The sequence below is a fragment of the Diplotaxodon limnothrissa genome, linkage group LG7 (genome assembly GCF_057381915.1).
Source record: "Diplotaxodon limnothrissa isolate DT_005_m linkage group LG7, D_limnothrissa_male_GT1.1, whole genome shotgun sequence".
NCBI classification, from domain to species: domain Eukaryota; kingdom Metazoa; phylum Chordata; class Actinopteri; order Cichliformes; family Cichlidae; genus Diplotaxodon; species Diplotaxodon limnothrissa.
In genome coordinates this window covers 59781518-59800909 of record NC_140602.1, presented here as the reverse complement: position 1 = coordinate 59800909, position 19392 = coordinate 59781518, and the positions used below count along the sequence as shown (strand labels likewise).

Genomic DNA, 19392 nt, shown 5'->3' with positions numbered 1-19392 from the left:
TTATTATTATTATTATTATTATTATTATTATTATTATTATTATTATTATTCACCCCAAACAAGGGCCTTTTTGAGGGCCTAAACATGCTCAAAAACTCATGAAATTTTGCACACATGCCAGGTTTGGTGAAAAATTTTGTATTTTAATGGTTTTACATATGAGCACTGGGAAATGGCTCTACAGCGCCACCTATGCCTTGTTAAATGCAGCCCTACGACCACATCGTTTGAGCTACATGTATGAAATTTGGCACACATGTGTATCATGCCAAGACGAACAAAAAAGTCTGTGGGCCCATTGACGCAAACCCAACAGGAAGTCCGCCATTTGGAAGAGAAGGTGACATTTTGGCTCTAATTTTGCCATTTCCATGCCTCGAACTTTAACGAACTCCTCCTTGGGATTTGGTCCTATAAACTTCAAATTTGGACAGTGTCAACTACACCCTTGTGCCATGTTAAATTGCGGAGCTTTTGAGTTTTCACAATAGTATGAGGCCGTGGCGCCATGGCGAATTTTGATGACTCGCCATGAAAATCTTATTGGCTCTCATTCTGTCATACATGTTCCGATCTGGACCAAAGAGCACACATATGATAAGGCTCCACCCCTGAACATATTTCAACTGCCATATTTGACATCAAGGACAGCACCACCTAGTGGGAACAGGAAATGTCATGTTTTACACTTTGGGGTACAGTATAGTGATGGGTGACATCTGCAGCCTCAAATTTCTCCAGGAAAGCCTTAAGGAGTTGGTCTTGGGTTACAGTGAAAACTGTGACTTTTCGCAAAAGGGTGTGACCCCAGCGGCGTGGCGAACTTTGATGTCACGCCATGAAGAAACAAATTAGTATAACTCAATGAAATCCAGTCTGATCAGTACCAGACTTTACACGCATGATGTCAGACCCGCCCTGAACAGATTGATGTGCCCATTGTCGGAAATACGGACAGCGCCACCTAGTGGCAACAGGAAATGTCATGGCTTTAATTTTGTTGTACTGATTTTCACAGGTTCATCTTGGCCACCTCAAAAGCGGTGAATATCACCATCAGTCCCTCGTGATGCTTCAGTGCAAAAATTGTGAGTTTAAACTGAACGGCGCACCCTGGTGGCAACGCTGTTCAACATGAAAGATGAAGTGGCTTTTGAGGGTCTTGGCAAGTTTATAGAGGCTTGAAATTTGGCACACACCTCCAAATGGATGAAGGCTTTGTTGTCATGTGATCATTTTCATTGAATAGCGCGAAATTGCTCCACAGCGCCCCCTACAAAATTTCAAAACCACAGCCCCTGCTCTGTGTTCTATGTATGATTCTGAAACCTGGTAAGCTTATAGGAGATATCAAGATGTACAAAAAAGTCTCTTGGTGCAATATCCCAAATCCAACAGGAAGTCAGCCATTTTAAAATTAATGTGTAATTTTGGCAACATTTTCCCCTCTTTCCAGGCACCGTTCTTTGACGAACTCCTCCAAGGGATTTCATCATATTGAACCAATCTCCAGTGTGTGGAATCTAAAGACCTTTGTGATGTTAAATTGCGAAGCTTTTTACGTTCAGTGAAACGGGGTGGTTATGGTGGCACTTAGAGTTTGAATCACTCGCCAAAAAGCAGTAATCTGCTGTCACTCAAAAACACAATGTCCAATCTCTCCCAAACGTCTCAGGTGTGATAAGACTCGAGCTCGGAAGTGTTTGTTATGCCATTTGTACATAATGGTTAGAGCGCCACCTAGTGGAACGACTAACTAATCATGAATGAATGAGTTGAAATGTTAGCTGGTGGTTAAATGCATGAATTCCATCAATGTGACATCAGATCGGAGGTGCTGGTTTTAGGTGTTGGGCTTGGCTCGACGCGCCGGGGGTGCGAGGGCCCTCGTAACGCTGCTTGCAGCTTTAATTATTATTATTATTATTTCGGCAAATGAATTGGCCTTTTGAGGGCCTAAACATGCTCGAAAACTCATGAAATTTTGCACACGCGTCAGGTCTGGTGAAAATTTACGTATTTTAATGTTCTCAGACATGGCCAGGGAAAATTAGCTCAGTAGCGCCACCTAGAAAAATGAAAAACGCGAGCCCCCGGTATGGGTATGATCTACATGTTTGAAAGTCGGTACACCTATATAACTTTCAGAGTCGAACAAAAAAGTCTATTATGGCAATGTCCTAAACCCAACAGGAAGTCTGCCATTTTGGATTGAAGGTGACATTTTGGCTCTGATTTTACCGTTTCCATGCCTCGAACTTTAACGAACTCCTCCTTGGGATTTGGTCCTATAAGCTTCAAATTTGGACAGTGTCAACTACACCCTTGTGCCATGTTAAATTGCGGAGCTTTTGAGTTTTCACAATACTATGAGGCCGTGGCGCCATGGCGAATTTCGATGACTCGCCATCAAAATCTTATTGCCTCTCATTTTGTCATACATTTTCTGACCTTGACCAAAGTGAACACATATGATAAGGCTCCACCCCTGAACATATTTCAACTGCCATATTTGACACCAGGGACAGCGCCACCTAGTGGGAACAGGAAATGTCATGTTTTACACTTTGGGGTACAGTATTGTGATGGGTGACATCTGCAGCCTCAAATTTCTCCAGGAAAGCCTTAAGGAGTTGGTCTTGGGTTACAGTGAAAACTGTGACTTTTCACGAAAGGGTGTGACCCCAGCAGCATGGCGAACTTTGATGTCACGCCATGAAGAAACAAATTAGTATAACTCAATGAAATCCAGTCTGATCAGTACCAGACTTTACAGGCATGATGTCACACCCGCCCTGAACAGATTGATATGCCCATTGTCGGAAATACGGACAGCGCCACCTAGTGGCAACAGGAAATGTCATGGCTTTAACTTTGTTGTACTGATTTTCACAGGTTGATCGTGGCCACCTCAAAAGCGGTGAATATCACCATCAGTCCCTCGTGATGCTTCAGTGCAAAAATTGTGACTTTAAACTGAACGGCGCACCCTGGTGGCAACGCGGTTCATCATGAAAGATGAAGTGGCTTTTGAGGGGCTTGGAAAGTTTATAGAGGCTTGAAATTTGGCCCACACCTCCAAATGGATGAAGGCATTGTTGTTATGTAACCATTTTCCTTGAATAGCGCAAAATGGCTCCACAGCGCCCCCTACAATATTTCAAAACATCAGCCCCTGCTCTGTGTTTCATCTATGAGTCTGACACTTGGTAAGCTTGTGTAAGATATCAAGATGTACAAAAAAGTCTCTTGGAGCAATATCCCAAATCCAACAGGAAGTCAGCCATTTTAAAATTAATGTGTAATTTTGATGACATTTTCCCCCCTTTTCAGGCCTCATACTTTGACGAACTCCTCCAAGGGATTTCATCATATTGAAGCATTCTTCAGTGTGTAGAATCTAAAGACCTTTGTGATGTTAAATTGCGAAGCTTTTTCCGTTCAGGGAAACGGGGTGGTCATGGCGGCACGTAGAGTTTCAATCACTCGCAAAAAGCAGTAATCTGCTGTCACTAAAAAACACAATGTCCAATCTCTCCCAAAGGTCGCAGGTGTGATGAGACTCGAGCTTGGAAATGTTTGTTATGCTATTTGTCAATAATGGTTAGAGCACCACCTAGTGGCATGACTATAATCCTGGTTGAATAAAATGAAATGTTAGCTGGTGATTAAAAGCATGAAATCCATCAATGTGACATCACATCGGACGTGCCGGTTTGAGGTGTTGGCAGTGGCTCGACGTGCCGGGGGTGCGAGGGCCCTCATAACGCTGCTTGCAGCTTTAATTATTATTATTAGGGCCCGAGCACTGACAGTGCGAAGGCCCTATTGTAATTGCTCTGTTTATTAGGGCCCGAGCACTGAGAGTGCGAAGGCCCTATTGTATCTGCTCCGTTTCTTATTATTATTATTATTATTATTATTATTATTATTATTCAGGCAAAACAAGGGCCTTTTTGAGGGCCTAAACATGCTCAAAAACTCATGAAATTTTGCACACATGCCAGGTCTGGTGAAAAATTTTGTATTTTAATGGTTTTACTTATGAGCACTGGGAAATGGCTCTAGAGCGCCACCTATGCCTTGTTAAATGCAGCCCTACGACCACATGGTTTGAGCTACATGTATGAAATTTGGCACACATGTGTATCATTCCAAGACGAACAAAAAAGTCTGTGGGCCCATTGACGCAAACCCAACAGGAAGTCTGCCATTTGGAAGAGAAGGTGACATTTTGGCTCTAATTTTGCCATTTCCATGCCTCGAACTTTAACGAACTCCTCCTTGGGATTTGGTCCTATAAACTTCAAATTTGGACAGTGTCAACTACACCCTTGTGCCATGTTAAATTGCGGAGCTTTTGAGTTTTCACAATACTATGAGGCCGTGGCGCCACGGCGAATTTCGATGACTCGCCATGAAAATCTTATTGCCTCTCATTTTGTCATACATTTTCTGACCTTGACCAAAGAGCACACATATGATAAGGCTCCACCCCTGAACATATTTCAAGTGCCATATTTGACATAAGGGCCAGCGCCACCTAGTGGGAACAGGAAATGTCATGTTTTACACTTTGGGGTACAGTATTGTGATGGGTGACATCTGCAGCCTCATATTTCTCCAGGAAAGCCTTAAGGAGTTGGTCTTGGGGTACAGTGAAAACTGTGAGTTTTCGCGAAAGGGTGTGACCCCAGCAGCATGGCGAACTTTGATGTCACGCCATGAAGAAAGAAATTAGTATAACTCAATGAAATCCAGTCTGATCAGTACCAGACTTTACAGGCATGATGTCAGACCCGCCCTGAACAGATTGATGTGCCCATTGTCGGAAATACGGACAGCGCCACCTAGTGGCAACAGTAAATGTCATGGCTTTAATTTTGTTGTACTGATTTTCACAGGCTCATCGTGGCCACCTCAAAAGCGGTGAATATCATCATCAGTCCCTCGTGATGCTTCAGTGCAAACATTGTGACTTTAAACTGAACGGCGCACCCTGGTGGCAACGCTGTTCACCATGAAAGATGAAGTGGCTTTTGAGGGTCTTGGCAAGTTTATAGAGGCTTGAAATTTGGCACACACCTCCAATGTGATGAAGGCTTTGTTGTCATGTGATCATTTTCATTGAATATCCCAAAATGGCTCCACAGCGCCCCCTACAAAATTTCAAAACCACAGCCCCAGCTCTGTGTTTTATGTATGAATCTGAAACCTGGTAGGCTTATAGGAGATATCAAGATGTACAAAAAAGTCTCTTGGAGCAATATCCCAAATCCAACAGGAAGTCAGCCATTTTAAAATTAATGTGCAATTTTGGCGACATTTTCCCCTCTTTTCAGGCTTCATACTTTGACGAACTCCTCCAAGGGATTTCATCAGATTGAACCAATCTCCAGTGTGAGGAATCTAAAGACCTTTGTGATGTTAAATTGCGAAGCTTTTTACATTAAGGGAAATGGGGTGGTCATGGCGGCACGTGGCATTTCAATCACTCGCCAAAAAGCAGTAATCTGCTGTCACTCAAAATCAAAATGTTCAATCTCTCCCAAAGGTCACAGGCGTGATGAGACTCGAGCTAGGAAATGTTTGTTATGCCATTTGTCGGTAATAGTTAGAGCGCCACCTAGTGGGACAACTATAATCATGATTGAATGAGATGAATTGTTAGCTGGTGGTTAAATGCATGAATTCCATCAATGTGACATCAGATCGGAGGTGCTGGTTTTAGGTGTTGGGCGTGGCTCGACGTGCTGGGGGTGCGAGGGCCCTCATAACGCTGCTTGCAGCTTTAATTATTATTATTATTATTATTATTCCGGCAAATGAATTGGCCGTTTGAGGGCCTAAACATGCTCGAAAACTCATGAAATTTTGCACACGCGTCAGGTCTGGTGAAAATTTACGTATTTTAATGTTCTCAGACATGGCCAGGGAAAATTAGCTCAGTAGCGCCACCTAGAAAAATGAAAAACGCGAGCCCCCGATATGGGTATGACCTACATGTTTGAAAGTCGGTACACCTATATAACGTTCAGAGTCGAACAAAAAAGTCTATTATGGCAATGTCCTAAACCTAACAGGAAGTCCGCCATTTTGGATTGAATGTGACATTTTGGCTCTGATTTTACCGTTTCCATGCCTCGAACTTTAACGAACTCCTCCTTGGGGTTTGATTTCATAACCTTCATATTTGGTCAGTGCCAACTACACCCTTGTGCCATGTTAAATTGCGGAGCTTTTGAGTTTTCACAATACCATGAGGCCGTGGCGCCACGGCGAATTTCGATGACTCGCCATGAAAATCTTATTGCCTCTCATTCTGTCATACATTTTCTGACCTTGACCAAAGTGAAGACATATGATAAGGCTCCAGCCCTGAACATATTTCAACTGCCATATTTGACATCAAGGACAGCGCCACCTAGTGGGAACAGGAAATGTCATGTTTTACACTTTGGGGTACAGTATAGTGATGGGTGACATCTGCAGCCTCAAATTTCTCCAGGAAAGGCGTAAGGAGTTGGTCTTGGGGTACAGTGAAAACTGTAGCTTTTCACGAAAGGGTGTGACCTCAGCAGCATGGCGAACTTTGATATCTCGCCATGAAGAAACAAATTAGTATAACTCCATGAAATCCAGTCTGATTAGTACCAGACTTTACAGGCATGATGTCACACCCGCCCTGAACAGATTGATGTGCCCATTGTCAGGAATATGAAGAGCGCCACCTAGTGAGAACAGGAAATGTCATGTCTTACACTTTGTTGTACTGATTTTCACAGGTTCATAGTGGCCACCTCAAAAGCGGTGAATATCACCATCAGTCCTTGATGATGCTTTAGTGCAAAAATTGTGACTTTAAACTGAACGGCGCACCCTGGTGGCAACGCTGTTCACCATGAAAAATGAAGTGGCTTTTGAGGGGCTTGGAAAGTTTATAGAGGCTTGAAATTTGGCGCACACCTCCATTGTGCTTAAGGCTTTGTTGTTATGTGATCATTTTCATTGAATAGCGCAAAATGGCTCCACAGCGCCCCCTACAAAATTTCAAAACATCAGCCCCAGCTCTGTGTTTTATGTATGAGTCTGAAACCTGGTAAGCTTATAGGAGATATCAAGATGTACAAAAAAGTCTCTTGGAGCAATATCCCAAATCTAACAGGAAGTCAGCCATTTTAAAATTAATGTGTAATTTTTGTGACATTTTCCCCTCTTTCCAGGCACCGTTCTTTGACGAACTCCTCCAAGGGATTTCATCATATTGAACCAATCTCCAGTGTGAGGAATCTAAAGACCTTTGTGATGTTAAATTGCGAAGGTTTTTACGTTCAGGAAACGGGGTGGTCATGGCGGCATGTGGAGTTTCAGTCACTCGCCAAAAAGCAGTAATCTGCTGTCACTCAAAATCAAAATGTCCAATATGTCCCAAAGGTCGCAGGCGTGATGAGACTCGAGCTCGGAAATGTTTGTTATGCCATTTGTCAGTAATGGTTAGAGCACCACCTAGTGGGACGACTATAATCATGATTGAATGAGATGAAATGTTAGCTGGTGGTTGAATGCATGAATTCCATCAATGTGACATCAGATCGGAGGTGCTGGTTGTAGGTGTTGGGCGTAGCTCGACGCGATGGGGTGCGAGGGCCCTCATAACGCTGCTTGCAGCTTTAATTAGGGCCCGAGCACTGAGAGTGCGAAGGCCCTATTGTATCTGCTCCGTTTCTTATTATTATTATTAGGGCCCGAGCACCGAGAGTGCGAAGGCCCTATTGTATCTGCTCCGTTTCTTATTATTATTATTATTATTATTATTATTCACCCCAAACAAGGGCCTTTTTGAGGGCCTAAACATGCTCAAAAACTCATGAAATTTTGCACACATGCCAGGTCTGGTGAAAAATTTTGTATTTTAATGGTTTTACATATGAGCACTGGGAAATGGCTCTACAGCGCCACCTATGCCTTGTTAAATGCAGCCCTACGACCACATCGTTTCAGCTACATGTATGAAATTTGGCACACATGTGTATCATGCCGAGTCGAACAAAAAAGTCTGTGGGCCCATTGATGCAAACCCAACAGGAAGTCCGCCATTTGGAAGAGAAGGTGACATTTTGGCTCTAATTTTGCCATTTCCATGCCTCGAACTTTTGCGAACTCCTCCTTGGGATTTGGTTGTATAAGCTTCATCTTTGGTCAGTGTCAACTACACACCTGGGCCATGTTAAATTGCGGAGCTTTTGAGTTTTCACAATACTATGAGGCCGTGGCGCCATGGCGAATTTCGATGACTCGCCATGAAAATCTTATTGCCTCTCATTTTGTCATACATTTTCTGACCTTGACCAAAGTGAACACATATGATAAGGCTCCACCCCTGAACATATTTCAACTGCCATATTTGACACCAGGGACAGCGCCACCTAGTGGAAACAGGAAATGTCATGTTTTACACTTTGGGGTACAGTATAGTGATGGGTGACACCTGCAGCCTCAAATTTCTCCAGGAAAGCCTTAAGGAGTTGGTCTTGGGTTACAGTGAAAACTGTGACTTTTCGCAAAAGGGTGTGACCCCAGCAGCATGGCGAACTTTGATGTCACGCCATGAAGAAACAAATTAGTATAACTCAATGAAATCCAGTCTGTTCAGTACCAGACTTTACAGGCATGATGTCAGACCCGCCCTGAACAGATTGATGTGCCCATTGTCGGGAATACGTACAGCGCCACCTAGTGGCAACAGGAAATGTCATGGCTTTAATTTTGTTGTACTGATTTTCACAGGTTCATCGTGGCCACCTCAAAAGCGGTGAATATCAACATCAGTCCCTCGTGATGCTTCAGTGCAAAAATTGTGACTTTAAACTGAACGGCGCACCCTGGTGGAAACGCTGTTCAACATGAAAGATGAAGTGGCTTTTGAGGGGCTTGCAAGTTTATAGAGGCTTGAAATTTGGCCCACACCTCCAAATGGATGAAGGCTTTGTTGTCATGTGATCATTTTCATTGAATAGCGCGAAATTGCTCCACAGCGCCCCCTACAAAATTTCAAAACAACAGCCCCTGCTCTGTGTTTCATCTATGAGTCTGAAACCTGGTAAGCTTATGGAAAATATCAAGATGTACAAAAAAGTCTCTTGGAGCAATATCCCAAATCCAACAGGAAGTCAGCCATTTTAAAATTAATGTGCAATTTTGGCGACCTTTTCCCCTCTTTTCAGGCTTCATACTTTGACGAACTCCTCCAAGGGATTTCATCATATTGAACCATTCTCCAGTGTGTGGAATCTAAAGACCTTTGTGATGTTAAATTGCGAAGCTTTTTACGTTCAAGGAAACGGGGTGGTCATGGCGGCACGTGGAGTTTCAATCACTGGCCAAAAAGCAGTAATATGCTGTCACTCAAAGACACAAAGTCCAATCTCTCCCAAAGGTCGCAGGCGTGATGAGACTCGAGCTCGGAAATGTTTGTTATGCCCTTTGTCTATAATGGTTAGATCGCCACCTAGTGGGACGACTATACTCATGGTTGAACCAAATGAAATGTTAGCTGGTGGTTAAATGCATGAATTCCATCAATGTGACATCACATCGGACGTGCTGGTTTTAGGTGTTGGGCGTGGCTCGACACGCCAGGGTGCGAGGGCCCTCATAACGCTGCTTGCAGCTTTAATTATTATTATTATTATTATTCACCCCAAACAAGGGCCTTTTTGAGGGCCTAAACATGCTCAAAAACTCATGAAATTTTGCACACATGCCAGGTCTGGTGAAAAATTTTGTATTTTAATGGTTTTACATATGAGCACTGGGAAATGGCTCTAGAGCGCCACCTATGCCTTGTTAAATGCAGCCCTACGACCACATCGTTTGAGCTACATGTATGAAATTTGGCACACATGTGTATCATGCCAAGACGAACAAAAAGGTCTGTGGGCCCATTGACGCAAACCCAACAGGAAGTCCACCATTTGGAAGAGAAGGTGACATTTTGGCTCTAATTTTGCCATTTCCATGCCTCGAACTTTTGCGAACTCCTCCTTGGGGTTTCATTTCATAACCTTCAAATTTGGACAGTGTCAACTACACCCTTGTGCCATGTTAAATTGCGGAGCTTTTGAGTTTTCACAATACTATGAGGCCGTGGTGCCATGGCGAATTTCGATGACTCGCCATGAAAATCTTATTGCCTCTCATTTTGTCATACATTTTCTGACCTTGACCAAAGTGAACACATATGATAAGGCTCCACCCCGGAACATATTTCAACTGCCATATTTGACACCAGGGACAGCGCCACCTAGTGGGAACAGGAAATGTCATGTTTTACACTTTGGGGTACAGTATAGTGATGGGTGACACCTGCAGCCTCAAATTTCTCCAGGAAAGCCTTAAGGAGTTGGTCTTGGGTTACAGTGAAAACTGTGACTTTTCGCAAAAGGGTGTGACCCCAGCAGCATGGCGAACTTTGATGTCACGCCATGAAGAAACAAATTAGTATAACTCAATGAAATCCAGTCTGTTCAGTACCAGACATTACAGGCATGATGTCAGACCCGCCCTGAACAGATTGATGTGCCCATTGTCGGGAATACGTACAGCGCCACCTAGTGGCAACAGGAAATGTCATGGCTTTAATTTTGTTGTACTGATTTTCACAGGTTCATCGTGGCCACCTCAAAAGCGGTGAATATCAACATCAGTCCCTCGTGATGCTTCAGTGCAAAAATTGTGACTTTAAACTGAACGGCGCACCCTGGTGGCAACGCTGTTCAACATGAAAGATGAAGTGGCTTTTGAGGGGCTTGCAAGTTTATAGAGGCTTGAAATTTGGCCCACACCTCTAAATGGATGAAGGCTTTGTTGTCATGTGATCATTTTCATTGAATAGCGCGAAATTGCTCCACAGCGCCCCCTACAAAATTTCAAAACAACAGCCCCTGCTCTGTGTTTCATCTATGAGTCTGAAACCTGGTAAGCTTATGGAAAAATATCAAGATGTACAAAAAAGTCTCTTGGAGCAATATCCCAAATCCAACAGGAAGTCAGCCATTTTAAAATTAATGTGCAATTTTGGCGACATTTTCCCCTCTTTTCAGGCTTCATACTTTGACGAACTCCTCCAAGGGATTTCATCATATTGAACCATTCTCCAGTGTGTGGAATCTAAAGACCTTTGTGATGTTAAATTGCGAAGCTTTTTACGTTCAAGGAAACGGGGTGGTCATGGCGGCACGTGGAGTTTCAATCACTGGCCAAAAAGCAGTAATATGCTGTCACTCAAAGACACAAAGTCCAATCTCTCCCAAAGGTCGCAGGCGTGATGAGACTCGAGCTCGGAAATGTTTGTTATGCCCTTTGTCTATAATGGTTAGAGCGCCACCTAGTGGGACGACTATACTCATGGTTGAACCAAATGAAATGTTAGCTGGTGGTTAAATGCATGAATTCCATCAATGTGACATCACATCGGACGTGCTGGTTTTAGGTGTTGGACGTGGCTCGACACGCCAGGGTGCGAGGGCCCTCATAACGCTGCTTGCAGCTTTAATTATTATTATTATTATTATTTCGGCAAATGAATTGGCCGATTGAGGGCCTAAACATGCTCGAAAACTCATGAAATTTTGCACACGCGTCAGGTCTGGTGAAAATTTACGTATTTTAATGTTCTCAGACATGGCCAGGGAAAATTAGCTCAGTAGCGCCACCTAGAAAAATGAAAAACGCGAGCCCCCGGTATGGGTATGACCTACATGTTTGAAAGTCGGTACACCTATATAACGTTCAGAGTCGAACAAAAAAGTCTATTATGGCAATGTCCTAAACCCAAAAGGAAGTCCGCCATTTTGGATTGAAGGTGACATTTTGGGTCTGATTTTACCGTTTCCATGCCTTGTACTTTAACGAACTCCTCCTTGGGATTTGGTCCTATAAACTTCAAATTTGGACAGTGTCAACTACACCCTTGTGCCATGTTAAATTGCGGAGCTTTTGAGTTTTCACAATACTATGAGGCCGTGGCGCCATGGCGAATTTCGATGACTCGCCATGAAAATCTTATTGCCTCTCATTCTGTCATACATGTTCCGATCTGGACCAAAGAGCACACATATGATAAGGCTCCACCCCTGAACATATTTCAACTGCCATATTTGACATCAAGGACAGCGCCACCTAGTGGGAACAGGAAATGTCATGTTTTACACTTTGGGGTACAGTATAGTGATGGGTGACATCTGCAGCCTCAAATTTCTCCAGGAAAGCCTTAAGGAGTTGGTCTTGGGTTACAGTGAAAACTGTGACTTTTCGCAAAAGGGTGTGACCCCAGCGGCGTGGCGAACTTTGATGTCACGCCATGAAGAAACAAATTAGTATAACTCAATGAAATCCAGTCTGATCAGTACCAGACTTTACAGGCATGATGTCAGACCCGCCCTGAACAGATTGATGTGCCCATTGTCGGAAATACGGACAGCGCCACCTAGTGGCAACAGGAAATGTCATGGCTTTAATTTTGTTGTACTGATTTTCACAGGTTCATCTTGGCCACCTCAAAAGCGGTGAATATCACCATCAGTCCCTCGTGATGCTTCAGTGCAAAAATTGTGACTTTAAACTGAACGGCGCACCCTGGTGGCAACGCTGTTCAACATGAAAGATGAAGTGGCTTTTGAGGGTCTTGGCAAGTTTATAGAGGCTTGAAATTTGGCACACACCTCCAAATGGATGAAGGCTTTGTTGTTATGTGACCATTTTCCTTGAATAGCGCAAAATGGCTCCACAGCGCCCCCTACAAAATTTCAAAACCACAGCCCCTGCTCTGTGTTCTATGTATGATTCTGAAACCTGGTAAGCTTATAGGAGATATCAAGATGTACAAAAAAGTCTCTTGGAGCAATATCCCAAATCCAACAGGAAGTCAGCCATTTTAAAGTTAATGTGTAATTTTGGCGACATTTTCCCATCTTTTCAGGCACCGTACTTTGACGAACTCCTCCAAGGGATTTCATCAGATTGGACCGATCTGCAGTTTGTGGAATCTAAAGACCTTTGTGATGTTAAATTGCGAAGCTTTTTACGTCCAGGGAAACGGGGTGGTTATGGCGGCACTTAGAGTTTGAATCACTCGCCAAAAAGCAGTAATCTGCTGTCACTCAAAAACACAATGTCCAATCTCTCCCAAACGTCTCAGGTGTGATGAGACTCGAGCTTGGAAGTGTTTGTTATGCCATTTGTACATAATGGTTAGAGCGCCACCTAGTGGAACGACTAACTAATCATGAATGAATGAGTTGAAATGTTAGCTGGTGGTTAAATGCATGAATTCCATCAATGTGACATCAGATCGGACGTGCTGGTTTTAGGTGTTGGGCGTGGCTCGACGCGCCGGGGGTGCGAGGGCCCTCATAACGCTGCTTGCAGCTTTAATTTGATTTGTTTTTCTGTATGTGCTGTGATAACTTTTCAAGAGTTATTAGAAGAAGCTGGTGCTTGAGCCGGTGCTTTTTTACCTGGACTTGTAGAATTCAAGTTTGATAAATAATGGGGCCCTGAACTCAAACACCTCAATAAAGGTGTATGTTTGACACCTCACCTGAGAGTTTTGTGCCACTGTAATGTGTCTGGGGTTGGAGTTCTTGGCATGGAACACCAATGAGTCAGTCTTCTGTCCAGGGACACGGCAGGATGACAGTGCCCGGAAGTATTGCATCATACAGAGGGGCTCTCCTCGCATATATTGTACTGGTAGTGTCTCACTGCAAAATTAAGAGGGTGTGTCCTAACATACATTCGTGGTTAAATTAAAAAAAAAAAAAAAAAAAAAAAAAAAAAAAAAAGACAAGACAAGCAATAACTTTAAAACCTCTATTCAAATATTCTGGTTCATAGAGTTCACTGACTATTTTACATTATTATAAAGTAAACCCAGAGTTTGTCAAACATGCTTCCTGGAATACAACCCTGGTCCCCAACCAGGCATCTTTCAGTGTTTCACATTGTGTCCATGGTCCACTACACCATCTTTGCCATGTTTGTGATTGCAAGAATTTTTAAGTGATCTGATGGTACTCACTCCTCAATCATTGTCTTGAAGTCCAGAACAGCTTTTATCACTTTGGCAGCACACCTGGTCAGAAAAAACAGTTATAAAACAATACAACATAAAAGTTTTCAATGCAATATGACTCACTAAAAGCAAAGTGGCCAAGATACCTAATGTGGGTCAAACTCCTAAAACCAAAGATCCTTATAATTTATACCGTACAATTTATCTGTAACTGCCCATGGACAAAATATGTTCAGCTATTTTCACACAGAGCAGTTGATCCTGCATGAATTATTGAAGTTATACACAAAACCAAATTCAGAAAAAGCTGGGACACTAAAATTAAAGTTCGACCCACAATCTCGATCCGGTGGTCGGGGTGAGTGACTGATGTACCAGCACAAATGCAGAATAAATGAGAAGTGATCTGAAGTGATCAGAAGAAATCCTGGATTACACAAGAACTTGATGGAAAACTGAGGGGAAGTGACATAGTTGGACTCTGTGAGTGTGAACAGGCTCTGACGATGAAGCATGCTAGGATTTTTGAAGCTGGAGTTAATGTACCGATAGGTTGTAAATTCTTAGGGTGTAGTTCATCTTGAAATAGAATATGGAAAGTCGTTGGCAGGTTTGCTTCATTTGAGTAAGATTTCCCAAATGAACAAAGGTGATGGCAAGCAGTTTTGGAGTATTAGTTGTACTGGTTGAAGGACAGTTAGAAGAGAACCACCTTCTACGATGATAACCCCTAAAACCAGCTGAATGTCATCAAGCTGATCATCATTGTAGGACTTTTCTCATCTCCACATATACATTAAAAAACACAGAATATTTCCCCTAAGCTAGTTAACTCACTGTTAGCCTATTGGATGGGATATTGCCACATGTTTACTTAGTTTAATCTTTTGGAAGATTTAAAAAAAAAACAAAACAACAAAACCACTTGCTGGGTCTGTGTTTACATTTAAAAAAAATCCTGCAATAGTAGGGTCCAAGTGCAGGTCCAAGCTGAGCAAGTTGGATAAGACAGTGGGCCAGTGCACATCTTTGTATTTTCTAATGTACAAAATTACAAATGCATGGTAGTATATTTTCCTTTTCTGATGTCCATAAAGTCAGATGCTCAGCTAACTAAAACAGACCTTAAGTCCTTCCATGTCATTTGTTTGATGTGTGTGCACATGTGCTTACCTTATTTGTCCCTGTTTATCAGTGAAGTCCATTTTGGGAAGAACAAATCCACCGTTAGAAATCAGCAAAGATTCCCTCGAGTCCAAATAATTAATCTGTATCCCATAATCTGCAAGCTGCAAAGAGAAAACACATAAACAGTCTGTCTGAAAAGTCTTTGATTACTTTTAATGTTTAGTAGTTCAATTCAATTTTATTTATACAGTGCCAGATCCCAACAACAAATGGCTCAAGGTGTTTTATATTGTAAAAAAAAATAATTATAATACAAAGAAAACAAACACCCCAACAATCATATGACCCCCTATGAGCAAACGTCTTGGGAACAATGGGAAGGAAAAACTCCCTTTTAACAGGAAGAAAACTCCAGCAGAACCAGGCTCAGGGAGGGCTGACTATCTGCTGCAACTGGTTGGAGATAGACAGGAAAAAGACATGATGTGGAAGAGAGCCAGAGATTAATAATAACAAATAATTAAATGCAGAGAAGTATATAAATGCCATCCATCAATCCATCCATTCGCTTCCGCTTATCCTGTTCAGGGTCGCGGGGGGCACTGGAGCCTATCCCAACTGTCATAGGGCGAGAGGCGGGGTACACCCTGGACAGGTCGCCAGTCTGTCGCAGGGCCAACACACAGGGACAGACAACCATTCACACTCAGTCATTCGCACATTCACACCTAGTGACAAGTTGGATTATCCAATTAACCTATCCCCACAAGCTGCATGTCTTTGGACGGTGGGAGGAAGCCGGAGTACCCGGAGGGAACCCACGCAAACACGGGGAGAACATGCAAACTCCACACAGAAAGACCCCGGCCTGATGTTGGAATTGAACTCAGGACCTTCTTGCTGTGCGGCAACAGTGCTAACCACCGTGCCACCGTGCTGCCGTATATAAATACGTGATTGAAAAAGGCGACGAAAGGAGAAATACACAATGAATTATGGCAGCCTAGACCTATTGTTTCCTAAGGGAGGATTCAGGATCACCAGCTCCAACTTATAATAAAACAACCCAACAATAAGCCACTGACAATGTTTCTGAAAAAGCTGTGAATGGAGACACATCAGGACAAAAACCATTATGCTGCCCATGATTTCTCACCACAGTCCCTCCTAAACTGCACCTATCAGCTCTCCTGTCCGACCACTAACATGGACAGTTAAGGACATTTAATCCATGTTTTGCACTCACCCAGTTGTCAGTAGTGCACGCTTTCCTCTCCAGGCTTCTCTGCAGTTTCTCTCCATCACCTCCTTCTTTGAGGAACTCCATCAGCCGTTTTATGTGCTTCAGCTCATCCTCTGTTACAAGGGGCTCCAGACAACTCAGATAGCGTTCACAGGTCTCCCGCAGAGGGGGCACAGGCAGACGGGGCAGTCCTTTCTGATGGTTCAGATACCTGCCACCCATCAGAGTGTCCGATGCAGAATTTACCAGCCGACAGGATTTCACCAAGCCATAAGAATTCATCATTCCAACATTCACCTGACAGATGCAAAAATGTTTTAGTTACTACATTAAATTCTGTGAGCGAAATAAAAATAAGATCATTAATAATGATACAATAAAAAAAAGAGCCAGGGAAATGATTTACACTATTACATTAACAAAAGGCTAAGTTAACTGAGAGCGTGTTACTTACTATAATTCTGTTCAGAATTCTCAACATTTTTCTTTCAGTAAACTTCCACACTTGGAGTTAATTGTTAAACCCGTTTAACTGTCAGGTCACAGTGCTGTTGAGAAAATATTTGAAAAAGAAAATCCTCTGGTTAAAGGAAATGATAAATGCTCCCCTCCCCCAACAAGACAATTAACTTAAGTAAACCAGATAAAAAGGGACATGAAAGCCTTTCTTTTTCTCTGCAGCAGTTAATAAAGCAAATAGAACGGTTTAATAGTTAATAATAATTAATATATTTTTGATAGTATTAAAATAACATCGTTACCACTTTTAACTTACAGTCACCAATAAATTGGTAAATTATTCTGTTGTGTGTTTATGTTTAAATTTGGTGCACAGTTTGCTAATAGTTTTGCCTTTTTTGCCTTTGGAGTTACCTGTCAGCAGCTACAGCTCTTCCTGGTTTAGCAAAAGATGAAGGTAATGGTGAAGTTGATTGAAATATAAAGACCAACCAAACAGAACAATCTATCTTCTTCTACTTCTTTGGGGTAGATTGACTAGATGCATCAATGGTATATTGCTGCCATCTACTGTTTATTGTTACCCGAGTAAATCTTCTGCTGATTAAGCACTGAACCGTCTGCTGTCACAGCTTGGGTTTAGTTATGGTTTTCTGAGACACAGGTGGGAACTCTGATGGAAGCAATTAAGGTGGAGTAGACAATCAGAGCCCTATTCAATAAAGCAAGTTCAGCGTATCCAGGTTATCTTTACATTATCTGAATTCAGTTACACTACATTGGTAATCGGAGCTTCATTGGTAAGCTACACCCATCCTCCATCTTCATTTTCACCAATGCCAGCATCTAGAATGTGGGGGATCCTATCCTAATTCGTGTCATTCCTGGGTCTCCATTCTGCCATATTGGTTCATCTGAGTTTAAGCACTAAATAGCTTTTATTTGAATTTTCTATAAATCATGTTGATTGGATGAGCTATCCTTATTTGCATTTAGAAAACAGGCAGTGAAAAATCAGCTCAAAGCAAAAAATGTAAGTTCATGTTAAAGTTTTTGTCAAATTAGGATATTGTCAGGTACATTCTCCAGTGTGTCACTTGTAATCTCTTGCAGGTTTTCTGCACGTCTGGCAAACCAAGCATGTAAAAAGTAGTTTGAGTTCCCCAATTATTATAACTTTGGTGCTAAAACATGAAAAAGTCTGATGGCAATACTAGTTTTACTGTTTCTAGTCTTACCATCACTTTCAATTGGCATAAGACTTGTCTGAGCAGGATGCGTGACCATAAAGACACAAGTGCATCTCACATGACAGAAGTAACCCTGTTCAGGGATTTTGGCCTTGCAGTTCTGCAAAGTGTTTTTTCTTTCCCTCAAAAGCGTATCTTTTAGATCTTCAATAAACATCAGATGAGCTGTGTCTATATTTACTCTGTTTTCTAGATAAGAGCCTGCAGGGCCTGCCTCAAGTGACCCGCTCCCTCATCCCTTCCTCTTTAACAGTACAAAAGAGTCGAGTCATTGTTAACCCTGAATAATCCATTTGCTTCTAATAATCTTTTATAGTTGTTTTTATATGTGGAACATGCAGGGAAAGAAGGCTTCAGTAAAAGTTGCAGCTTGGGTAAATCAGCATAAATCCCCATGGTAAATTATTCTACGAACCTAACCTGCTCTGAGAGATTTTCTAGGAATGGCGACACTATTTTCTGGAAAACTAATTGTCAGTGGAGCCTAGCCTGTAGCTTAATCAGCAGAAAGAAATCTGCATACTGACCAATCAATTCTCCAGAAAACAGCATCACCATTTCAGGAAAATCTCTCAGACCTCTGCAGGGAGACTAAGGATCTGAAGATTTTTAGTAGCATCTGAACTGGTTGTTTCCCTGATGAGCATTGGTAATGTTTCAAACATATTAGAGATTCTCTGCTGGGGATTACAGTTTATATAAGCAAGGCACACCATCACAGAACACACACCAAGAATTCCTTTTTAAAGAATAAAATTATTGATTCACTTTGATCTGTTGACAACCAAAGTGATTTCCATGTCTCCTTTATTAGGCTGTAGGGGAGTAAGTTTTAATCCACTGCAAATGGATCCAATTTAAATAAACAGCAACACCGAGAGCAAACTGAGAGATAAAATCATTAACTTAAATGAAAATGTTGATTTTAATGCTATTTGCGCTAAATAACCAGATTAATGATTTTCTGCATTATTGACTGTGCCCTTTTGGCAACAGTGTTGCATTTTCCAGTTATCTTTTTTATGTTCTTTATAGATCCTATACAATTTTATCATCATGTCATAATGTCTGTGACGAGAATAGGTGTCATTCATAGGGATCATTTAGTGTGGAATAAAAGTCACATGATCCATGAAACGCCCCTCTTAGATAGGCCAGATGCTGCTAAAACCATCCATTTCATGTGGGTTACCTTACTGAGTTAACTTAACCAGCTCGTGGAAGTTTGCTATTGGTGT

At 42.2% G+C, this 19392-nt stretch overlaps 1 protein-coding gene across 1 annotated transcript in view; it reads right to left on the bottom strand.

Annotated features, from left to right (window-relative positions):
- The window catches only part of LOC146629400 (carnitine O-acetyltransferase-like), a 150832-nt gene extending 133906 nt beyond the window's left edge, over positions 1 to 16926 (bottom strand). The window contains exons 1-5 of the mRNA XM_085358567.1: positions 16900 to 16926; positions 16449 to 16742; positions 15248 to 15363; positions 14081 to 14134; positions 13601 to 13763 (exon numbers count right to left, since the gene is read on the bottom strand). Coding sequence (XP_085214693.1) covers positions 13601 to 13763; positions 14081 to 14134; positions 15248 to 15363; positions 16449 to 16742; positions 16900 to 16926 — 654 coding nt within the window. The remainder of the gene's footprint in view (positions 1 to 13600; positions 13764 to 14080; positions 14135 to 15247; positions 15364 to 16448; positions 16743 to 16899) is intronic.
- Between the last annotated feature and the right edge of the window lie 2466 nt (positions 16927 to 19392).